Below are 11,203 nucleotides of genomic sequence, written 5' to 3' on the forward strand. Positions count from 1 at the left end.
TACTGGTACATAGAAGGATTGATTAGGCCAATGAAAATGGAAATGAATAATCTATTTGATAAAAAAACTAATTAATATTATTTATAAATAAAATAGCAATAAATAATATATTTGATATGTAATGGAATTATATCAATTGTTACTTAAAAGTGTACTATATATTATAAACTAGAAAGTGAACTTTGTACAATGCATGCTAAAAGTACAGATAAATTAAAATATAAATTATGAAATATTTTAAAATAAAATTAAACATAGTCCAGATGAATATGGAAAATTAATTAGAATAAATAGATATAATAAAATATATAGAAGGGTATGTCAATTAAAAATTGACAAAAAGTAAACTAAATAAAATTATGAAATACTAAAAATAATATTCAAAACATTAAAAAACTTAAAACTAAAGATAAAAAATCAAATTTCAAGTATATAATTAAATATACAATATGAACAGGAAAGAAATTAAATTTGAGCAAAATAGAAACAAAGAAAATAGGTGTACAAATCATAAGCCCTAGTAATTAAAGAGTACCCAAATAATTAGAATGCCTCCGAAAGAATTATAGTGATCATTGTTATAAAATTATTTCTATCACTGAGTTAATTATATATTTAAAAATAATAAACTAGTTAAATTAAATATTGTAATTGAATTGCTAGTGATTAAACAAAGCGTAAGAGTAGTATTATAGGTGCCTATCTCATGTATAGGAAAAGTTCCTCTTATCGATGCCAAGATGGATCAAAGAATTATTTTCTCATCGTAGCATTTCTCATATAATTTTAGTCACGGTGTTCTCAGGTTTAACAAATGTACCTGTTCTTCCCATCAAAATGTATCTAGCAGACATAGCCTTTATATTTTGGACAATAGAATCAATTGTAGATGCTTAGATAATTACCAAAGGCTACTGTAGCCCTTGGTATATTCTTGAAATAGCATTAAATCTGGCCTTACCATGGTAGGGATGGTCTCTTCTTATTGCATCAGAAAATTACGCAAGCATGCAGAGTAATAGCTTTTGCGTTGAAAATTGGAAAACAGCGGGGAGCATACTGCATACCGTAGAACGAGGCCATGATTCCACATGGATATCATCCATGCCATCCTCTGAGATTCGTGCATAGCGGATGATGCAGGCCAGAATTTGCTGAACGAATCTTGAACGTTGATGTGGTGACATCTGGAGCCAGTGGAAGATAAGGGGCATATCCGTCAATTCGAGGCTTATAATAGCAGCTTTCGTCGTGAATCAGTTTGAGGCGTTGGCTTACTCGGCCGATTGAAGTCAAACTCGATGTGCCGTGTGCGAAAGCTCTTTACCGTAGTAGCCGCCACCGATACCGACACGATTCACAGATTAAAACAAAAGGATACCGACACCGATCACCTCGCTGGAACGAGGCTATCTACGTTATTTTAGCCTCCCATTAAACGCGGTCCCAAAGCCGTCTCGCCTCCCCTTCCCACGTCTCCCTTATTTATTTCCACCCCCTGCGATCTCTTCCTCTCTCTCGAAACCGTCTTCGTCTCTTTCTTTCCTCATCCCTCCTCTATCTCTTCGTTCTTGATTTTGTTTGGTTCTTTCGAAAAACTAGAAGAGGAGGTATTCGTCGTCTCCAATCTCTTGATCTTTTCCGACGAAAGCTCGTCGATAGTCCCGCCGGGAAGGCCGCCGCCGCCGGAGCAGCAGTTCCTTCGATCTGCCGCCATGAATCCGGAGTAGTAAGTTCTTGAATTTGAAATCGATCTTCTCGAGAATTCTGTTGCAGCATCCGATGCGGAAACTGTTAGTTTTGTTGGTCAATTTTTCGTCTGTGGAGTTGTAGATCAATCAGCTGGGGTTTATGGCGAGATCTCGCTGGACCTCCTGCTGAATTTCTTTGCAGACAAGGATTTTTGTAGTTCTTGAAGGAGATTTGGTCTTGTGTTCTCTTTTTGGATTAGATCGGTGATGTTGACCGGTCATTCAGAGCAGATCCGGTGGTCTGGTTTGAGATCTTACCAGAGTGGTAAATTTTTTTTGGGTCGAGTCTTTGTCTGAGGCTTTGTTGTTACTTATTAGCTTATATGGTGAAATTATAGGAGATATAGAAGAAAAAGATTGATAGACACGGTTGTTGCGTTTGGATCTCGTTATGTGTTTTTTATTCCTTTTTTATGTAATCTTTTCTTGTTGAAAAGCTAGGATTATTGATTCCAAGTCCTCAGGGATTCATTGGGATAACATAACATGTCGCTATTAGCGGACAGCATGGGTATTTTATACCATATATGGAAACGAGGTATTTGAGTTTGATTGCCCCGGTTGGAGGTTGAATTATAACGTGATTTTCTTTTGACACTTTAGAACATACGTCTATGAGGTGACTGTTTTTTATTTCTGATGTTAATTTCTTCTATTTTATTTTTTTGGGGTGTGTGTGTTTGTGTGAATTAGCAAATGCTAGAATTGAATGAGGCCTTCTAAGGCATGGTACTTTCAATGTATGACTTCCACTACATTAAAGAAGCATATTGTCTATTTGTGTTCTTGAGTGCAGGCTGGCATGCTGTTAGAGCATGTGATTGTATGCAGGAAATGTGGTCTGATGAAATGTTTTTCTTCCCTACAAGTGTCTTGGTCCATCATAGAGGAGACTAATAGCAATTATTGCACGTTGGTGTTCTTTTTGATACATAATTGATTTTGATTTTTTTTTTTTGGTTAATATACATTCAGCAGAAGTAGAAAATGTAACTTCTGACAGTGTTTAATCTTCATTAATGTTCTAGCATGTATCTCCTTCCCTTTTTATTTTAGTATTCAATTTGAGCTTTGTAGATGTCCTTTCTTTTGATATTTCCTTCTTTCTGGAAAAGAAAAAGGAAAAGACATGGACACGTAATCATATGCAGTGCATATGTGGCTAGCACTGGATATGGACACATAATATACCAGAGGTATACCGGTGTACCAGACCTTTAAATTTGCTAGATAAGAATGAACTTTCTGGACCATTTTATGCTCGCACGTCTTTGACACATAATATTAAATCTGTACCAGATAAAGTGTCCTTTCTTCGGTAAGCAGATAAAGTGGGGGTTTTTTTTCTGTTTTAATCTCTGAATTGATTTTTTTGCTGGGTATCATAGTGCTTAACTTATCACTTAGTATCAGGAAGCCTCAATCTAGGATAAAAAGATGTAGAAATGTACCATTTTTCAGTTGTTACCTTTTTGTGCTCTTCTTAGAATCACCTGGCTCTGCTTACCCAAAGGCAGCTTCACTCCTACTTCTTTTCCAGCACTGAGGTGTCATTTTGTTGATCATTTATTAATTTCCCTATAACAAAATCTGCTTGTATATGGAAGGACCAAGCATTGTTGCATATTTTGACAATGCTAAATTGTTTTTGTTAGACCTAACAAGCGATGGTAGGGAAAAGTATTACAAATCAGATATTCATTGTTTGACCCATTTGAATGATGGTGTAAGTTCTTTCAGTGATGATGTTTCTTATCTAAGAGTGTCGTTGACTCAGTTTATTGGTAATAATTTTTCCCTGCATGCTTAGTTTACAGGTTCTGTTTTGGTTACCTTCATCTTTTGGAGGAATAAGAAACTAGACTTATCAGATCCTAGACGGGCACTAGTAGGTTTTGCTGTATATGGTCTGGAAAGCTGGATTTCCTAAATGTAGATATTATGCGTACCTTTTGCTTTGCAGTTGTCATTTTATGGAAGCAAAAATTACATTATTTAATAGAGCTATTGTTTTCCAGGTTCTTAAAATTGGTTTATGTAAACCTAAAATAAATGGGCTGTAAAGCACCATTTGTTTGATTTTCATGGTATCAGTTTTGAAGAAACTGACAGCTCATGAATCCTGAAAAATAAATTTTGTGGAAAAATGACAATCATCTCTTGAAATCTGCTTGTACAAAATGAGCTTTTACATTTTTTTTTTTTAATAGAACTAAGACTGAAAGCAGCTTATCAACTTTCGTCTTTTATGTCTTGAGATTGATTCTCAACAAATCTAACCTCATTTTAAAAAATTTTGCAGTGACTATTTGTTCAAGCTTTTGCTTATTGGAGATTCAGGTGTTGGCAAATCATGTCTCCTACTAAGATTTGCGGTAAGGAGCAAGAAATTTTCTGTATTTTTACCATATTTATATATTTCATCTGATCATGCTTTTAACTTGCATCAGCAACTACAATGAATTTGCTAATGCATACTAAGGGCAGTTCTCAGTGCCATGTTATATAAGAATAGCATACTGGGGCATGAGATGACATGCTGGAAAATTGCTGGTTGAAGGTGATGGTTATGTTAATAAGCTCATGAGAATGAGCTTCTTTAGTTGGCACTTGGCGCAAGTGCAAGTGATCAGGCATTGTGATTCCAGAAGTCTCGAGCACTTGAACCTCCAAGATTTCCCATGCATTTCAAGTATCATCTAGTGTGCAACACTAACCTCCAAATATCTTGACATAGGAACACTAATTTAGTTACGAGTTATAAAAGTAAAGCATATATAAATCTGCTTAGAATATATTGATGGCAATTAGTCAATATCATGTTAGAAACTTTATGTTCATGCCACGATAACATTAAAGAAAAACAACTAAGTGTGACACTTGACTATAGTAATCTGGGATTTTTTAGTGTTAATGATTAGTGGTTATATGATAAGAAATTCAGGTGTTATCAATTTCAAGAAGATGATATTTGGCATGACACTTCAGGTAGAAGTACCAAATGCTGAAACATGGACACTTTATTTTTTGGAGTTTCATGGAGCTTTATGCTGTGTTATGTCATGTCCAAGTTTCCATAAGTTTCAGCATTCAAAACTGGCAAAGGATAAAGTGTTTACCTAAGCATACATCGGATACATATGGTTGTGTAGCGAGATCTGCAGCTTAATAGATTTGTCCCTCTTCTCCCATCATCTGTTTTTCTTCCATATAATTGGAGTCATGTTCTCATAAGATGGTGATAGTGTGGCTTTTGTTATAGTTGGCATCGTAAGCCCTTGAGGTCTTCCCTCAATACATATTGGAATTAATGGGTTTTTGTAGAATCGTAGATGCATGAACTACTAGCTGAGATGTTGAAGCCTCCCAAGTGCTTGTGGATGACCTGCAAAATTTTGTTATACTTGTCTGCTTGACAAGCCTTGGGTTGGCAGCTTTTTTAGAGTTTCACCTTTATATAATTCTTGCAAAGTACTGATACACGTAGAAAAGGCTGTGTAGCATAATAATGTGCATAGCTATTAGCATATGAGCTGCCAAAAAATTTTATTTATGCTTTTTGAGATCTAATGCTGCATCCTGTTGGTATATAGTAGGTGAATGAAATCGCTGATTCAAGTTTTTTTTTTTTTTTTCTTTGCTGGAGAACTTTTATCTAATTTGTTGCCAATTGTGTGCATGTGTTCTGCTGCTGCTCTGTGCTGCACTTGACTGGAATATAGTTGGCACATATAACGTGTTAGTTCCTTGTTGAATGTCATTCACCAATCTTTAGTTCCAGAAGTTGCTCTTTGTTTAGTTTATAATGAATCTTTCTGTTCATACGCACTGAAACCAACAAAGTGTCAGTTTGTTCATATGTAGAAACTCATATGTATGTTGAGGTGTCTGACAGAATGTTAACGTGCAAAATGCTGTCTGCATGGGACTCTTCTTTTAGCGGTGGTTTATAGCCTTGACCATTTCTTCGCTTCTTGTGATTAGGATGATTCATACTTGGAGAGTTACATCAGCACCATTGGAGTTGATTTTGTAAGGAGACTATTTTTCAAATGCAAAATTAACAACTTCTTTGACTAAGCGTGGAAACACTGATAGTATTGATTTTCTTTTACCTGTAGAAAATACGCACTGTTGAGCAGGATGGGAAGACTATTAAACTTCAAATCGTAAGTTCCTACACCATGAGGCATCTATTTGATTTGTGTTGTGATTATGAATTTCTTTTCATGTTGGATACAAGCATGTTATGCGACTGCTAACCAAATAGGGTTATATTTTCTGTAAGTATTCGACTTAGCTTTTGTTCTAGGGAGTTGTTTCTCTTGACAGGAAGATATTGAAGATTTCTTTTGTTTTTCCTCAAAGCAAAGACTATGCAAAGCCTAATCCTGAGGAGTGAGGACCCTAGAGATTATATAACCATGCTGGCTCATGGTTTATATTTTGGCTTGTAGGTTTGCTGGAGCTTGAAGCAGTGGTAGCAGTAGCAGTAGTAGCAGCAGTACAGTAGTGCTAGGAGTACTAGCAGCAGAAGCTGTACCCCACCAAATCAGGAAAAAAACAAGATGATAAATTGTTCCTCTTCCACATAACTTCATTAAGGTAGGAGGACCTTAAAAGAAAGGATTCTCCTAATTGTGTGCCCCATCTAGTTAGGCACAAAAAAGAAGATAGATACAGGGTTCCTCATCCACGTATCTTCAGGAAAAGGACAAGGATTCTGCTAGTATTGTTGGTCCTACATAACTGGACCATAATGCTCACTCTCCTTCCTCAACTCTCAAATTGAGGCACCAGAATTTTAAAAATCCAGGATGCAAGACCAATATAGACAGCACCATCGCTTATCCTAAATTTACCGAGCTTTTCTTGGATTTAGGACTTCTGTGGGTGGACTCCTATCATTATTCTCATTTATATGGGAATATCGAGATTTAGAGGGATTATTTAAGGAAGAAGTTGATTGATATTCAAGCAAGAAAAGTATCAAAATTGAATCCCTTGCTTGTTGAGAGCTCAGTCCTTTAATTTGAGATGCCATATTATGTAGGGTTTTTTTTTTTCATGTTTGCTTACTTTTAAATGTTGAATTTAGTCCTACTTTCATGATGGGTGGTGTGACTTCCAAGCTTTATATATTCTGATGTCTCTGAGACAATCTCTTAGGGAGATGAAATTATTTTATGTTCCTAATGATACTTGATATTTTGGACTTCTTTTACCCTTCATTATGGTCCCATCTTTAATTGTTCTTCACATGTCTCTATGATGAAAATGATGTGGAGAAAGCTATTTGTTTTTGGCCCCCTCCCTTTTTCGAAAGAAACCACCAACATTTTTCCAAGTGCATGATTTTGTTTCACTAATTCTTTTATATCTGGCTCCATGGTACGCAAATTAAGCCTCCCTTGCTATTGTTTATTTTCCTTGTTTATGTAGAATGCTGTCCTTTGGATTTCTTACATTATCCAAAACTGAGAATTTGAGACAGTTCCAACAATACAAAATGTACTTAATTTACATAGATTTGTTACCTTTATAGAAAGCTTCCTGGGTTTTCTGTCTTTATCAAAACTAGATTATAACCCCATGCAATGCATGGGATGCCGAAAAAAAAATCAACCGGAACCAACAAAATTTTTTAATCTCTCTCAAATATTCTCCTTTCTGACAGATCTCCAGATAGTTCCCTTTTTCTTTCTCTCACTTATCTCACTAACCAACATCCCTTCTTCTCTCCTCAGTCCCTTCCTATTCTTCTCCCCCACTTAAAACAAAGGCAGAACTCTCAAAGCAAAGTGAGAGAAAGAAATGCGAAGAAAAGATAAAAAAGATTTTAAAAAAAAAAGCCCCCTTGCTTGCTCCTGAGCTCATCCTTCCATCCCAATGCCCTTTTTCTGAACCGTTGGAATGCCCTTTTTCTGAACCGTTGGTGGGACTCGGACCGCTCCTCTCTCCCAAAATGCTTCAGACATTCGCACCACCTTTAAGACCAAAACTGTCGAGTTCTTTGCCGAGGAAGAGGAAGGAGTTTTTTTTTCTTTTTTGTTTTGGTACAATCCCAGAGTCTCGCATTCAAATAACCTCCTCCCCCTTTCCTAGAGTCTCCCGATGCTGGCGTGGAGGGGAGGGGGAGGAGGTGGGCTTGGTCCGGGAAGTTCAGCTGGGCATTTGCACCCTTCAGACATTTTGCCGTGGCATCGTAAGCCCATGTGGCCATCACCAGCACGGGGAAGAAGCCCAGCCAAATCCTCGACTTCTTTCTCGGCTCTCGGATCTCCGACACCTACCTCCCCCACTGCTGCTTCCGATCCTCGAGTTTTTTTTCTCTAGCCCACATGGCGGCTGGAGGCGGAGACGGTGACAACCTTCCTCCACTTTGCTTTCCTTCCTACAGATCTCTCCTCGCCGCCACCTGCTGTCGGTCTCCGTCGTGGCCTTCCTCCCCATCGTCTCCGACATCATCCTTCCCATCGTCCGTGGCGGCTATTAGAGACATTGGTCTTCCCCTCCTCTGCCATTGGCCCCGACCCATCCTCTCGTTGACTTCCGCGAGTGGGAAGCTATGGGCGGAGTGCTCGCGACTGGAAAGCTACGGATCCTTCCCGTTGTTTGCGGCGGCTGCTAGAGACATCGTCTCTTCGACTTCCACGAGTGGGAAGCTACGGGTAGAGCGCTCCTTCTGTCGACTTCCGCAGCTGCCGCGACTGGAAAGCTATGGGCGGAGCGCTCTTTCCATCGTCGGCGGACTGCCGTCGTCTGCTGATGTGATCGCGCTTCTGAATAGAGAAGCTTAAGCGCTGCTGTTCCACGCAGTTCCCTCTCCTAAAACTCCACGCAGCATGGAATTTCTTATCCACATGTCAAACGGAGACGCACCAAAGCGGTTGCTCCGTTTTAATATATATATATATAATAGATATGAGAATATGAGACAGTTCCAACAATACAAAATGTACTTAATTTACATAGATTTGTTATTTTTTCTACTTAATTTACCTTGTTTTTTAAAATAATATGAGCACCTTTACTTTCAGTTGCTCATATGTATAGAAGGCCATACATGGCATCAATTTAATATATTGTTATCAATAAAGTTATGTTGATCACAGACCATTATTGGAGAAGAAAACAATAAAAGAAAAAACATTCTATTGTGATATCATGTAATGTTCCAAATTTGTTCATTAGAGGAAAAAATATTTCCATGCGAGTGAAGACTGCATAACCTTGCTTCTTGATGTTGTTGTGTGTGATTGTCAACCATGAATGGTCCATGCGTGCCATATCAAACACTTGCTATTAATGTGAAAGGTCATCAACATGAGACAACATGCCTAAGCTTATACCTGCTTCATTCATTTGTGATTGTGCCCCGCTACATAAAAATCCTTGTTCAGGCCCTGTTAGCGATCACAAACAGATGGTTAATGGTCTTAATGAAAATATTTGCTAGCTGTCAGTCAAGTGCTGGAATTTATCAGGCACTAATTCTGAGCAGCACCTTTTTTTTCTTTTTTTTTTGTCTGAATTGCTGTGGTATTATACTATTATCCCTTGACCCCCTCAAATGGTTGATTTTGATGATTACTAGTTCAAGTTGTGTTATAAACAGTTACAAATAATGCCTGTTCCTTTATGATGAACCTTTCCTTTTTCTTTTGCGGGTCACAGTGGGATACTGCTGGGCAAGAACGTTTCAGGACAATTACAAGTAGCTATTATCGAGGTGCTCATGGTATTATTGTAAGTTTAATTTTCCCATCGAGTGTTTTTTTTTTAATTTTTTTTTGCAAGTTAATGAGTTCAAACAAATGCTCATACTCCTGAATGGCAGGTGGTTTATGATGTGACAGACCAGGAGAGCTTCAATAATGTAAAGCAATGGTTAAATGAGATTGACCGTTATGCAAGTGAAAATGTGAACAAACTTCTGGTTGGGAACAAGTGTGATCTTACTGCAAACAAAGTCGTCTCGTATGAGACCGCTAAGGTGATTCTTTATTCATTACTATTCTCTTCTTCCATGGCTGACTAGTGGACATCTACAGAAATTGCAGTGCAGCGACTGCTATCTTTGGGATGGCAGACAAGTGCGACCATGAAAAGTATTGAGAAATTCAATCATCATAATCAAGAATATTAGTCATTGATGCTCTTAAAATATGAAGCCATATAAGGGGGTGTTTGGTTCGCGACCGAAATTGAAATAGGAATTAGGCTGGCCATATCTTCCGAAGCATTTAGTTTGTGATCGGAATCGAAATCGGGATAGGGATTTAAATCCTTGGGGGAGAGGATTGGATTTTAGGGGAAGTGGACCATTCTCATTTTGCTTCAGAATTCAAATCGAAATCGGAATGAAACTTTTTCCAACCAAAAATTTGGAGTCACCTATTTCCATTTTCATTCTAGGCCCCAACTCTTTCCAACCAAACACCCTTAAATTCATTGCAGTCACACCTATATAGATTTTTTGTGATTACCACATTCTCTGCATGACATGTTGTTTTGGGTTAACTATGCTCTATTCGGTCTCCTGCTTGGACGCATTCAAGTTCTGAGTATATGCTGCTTTTTTCAGGCATTTGCTGATGAAATCGGTATCCCATTTATGGAGACTAGTGCAAAAAATGCCACTAATGTAGAACAGGCCTTCATGGCCATGGCTGCTGCGATCAAGAACAGGTAATTTGGCTTCAACAAATTTAGACGTTGGATTGTTATATTCGTTTCATGCCTTATGTTGGTAAAAATGGTGCTTTCAGGATGGCCAGCCAACCAGCAAATAACAATGCCAGGCCGCCAACAGTTCAAATCCGTGGGCAACCTGTCAATCAGAAGAGTTCCTGCTGCTCGTCTTAAGTGAATTATTTGCACGTCAGCATGTAAAACTAGCTGCTGCTTTATCCAGAACTGACTCTTTATCCTATGTTTGAAACTGATGGCATGATTCCATTCATTCTAGTAGTTGTTTGAAGCCTGTACAAATCAGGGATCTGAGTATTAGTTATGTTTCTATCGTCGGAACTTCAAAAAGTGCATATCCTTTTTCACATTCATTTATTATGATTAAATGTTTCTTGTTCTTATGGAAAAGATTCTGCAGAAACGGTTATGGCTGGGTTTGAATCATCGTATATATTACTAGAATCAGGTAATGAATGTAGCAGTCAAATGGACATGCTCTCTGCTCTAATAACAAGCGTGTGTAATGACATGATAAGCTGTGCTCAGACTTTCAAAATGTTGAATTAACAGTGAAGAATACACCTCTCTAGGGAAAGAGTGTATCTTTCTGCATGGTGTGATCCCACGGTGTTCACCCCCTCATTCTGCAGGGTTTTGTCTCCACTGGCACGGTGGTGTACTCAGATATGGTATGGTGCAGCACCGCTCGTGTCACATGGCATGGGACATTGAAGGCAGGTTAGCGGAACAAGCCAGAA

The 11,203-nt window shown here is 38.1% G+C and overlaps 1 protein-coding gene across 1 annotated transcript; it reads left to right on the forward strand.

The window, feature by feature from the left end:
- Nucleotides 1-1,446: 1,446 nt before the first annotated feature.
- On the forward strand, nucleotides 1,447-10,853 carry LOC105043753 (GTP-binding protein YPTM2). The gene is made up of 8 exons (XM_010921439.4): nucleotides 1,447-1,729; nucleotides 4,054-4,126; nucleotides 5,736-5,783; nucleotides 5,873-5,920; nucleotides 9,429-9,500; nucleotides 9,592-9,747; nucleotides 10,339-10,442; nucleotides 10,523-10,853. Exons 1-8 carry the CDS (start codon nucleotides 1,716-1,718, stop codon nucleotides 10,617-10,619), a joined length of 612 nt encoding a protein of 203 aa, XP_010919741.1. The 5' UTR covers nucleotides 1,447-1,715; the 3' UTR covers nucleotides 10,620-10,853.
- The last annotated feature ends 350 nt before the right edge of the window (nucleotides 10,854-11,203 follow it).

This window comes from Elaeis guineensis, chromosome 4, assembly GCF_000442705.2.
Source record: "Elaeis guineensis isolate ETL-2024a chromosome 4, EG11, whole genome shotgun sequence".
Classification (NCBI taxonomy): domain Eukaryota; kingdom Viridiplantae; phylum Streptophyta; class Magnoliopsida; order Arecales; family Arecaceae; genus Elaeis; species Elaeis guineensis.

Bases quoted from the DNA above. Each gene is read 5' to 3' on its own strand.
- LOC105043753 (XM_010921439.4), top strand. The intron at 4,127-5,735 runs GTAAGGAGCAAG...TCTTGTGATTAG, and splicing joins GTCTCCTACTAAGATTTGCG to GATGATTCATACTTGGAGAG. The intron at 5,784-5,872 runs GTAAGGAGACTA...TTTTACCTGTAG, and splicing joins GCACCATTGGAGTTGATTTT to AAAATACGCACTGTTGAGCA.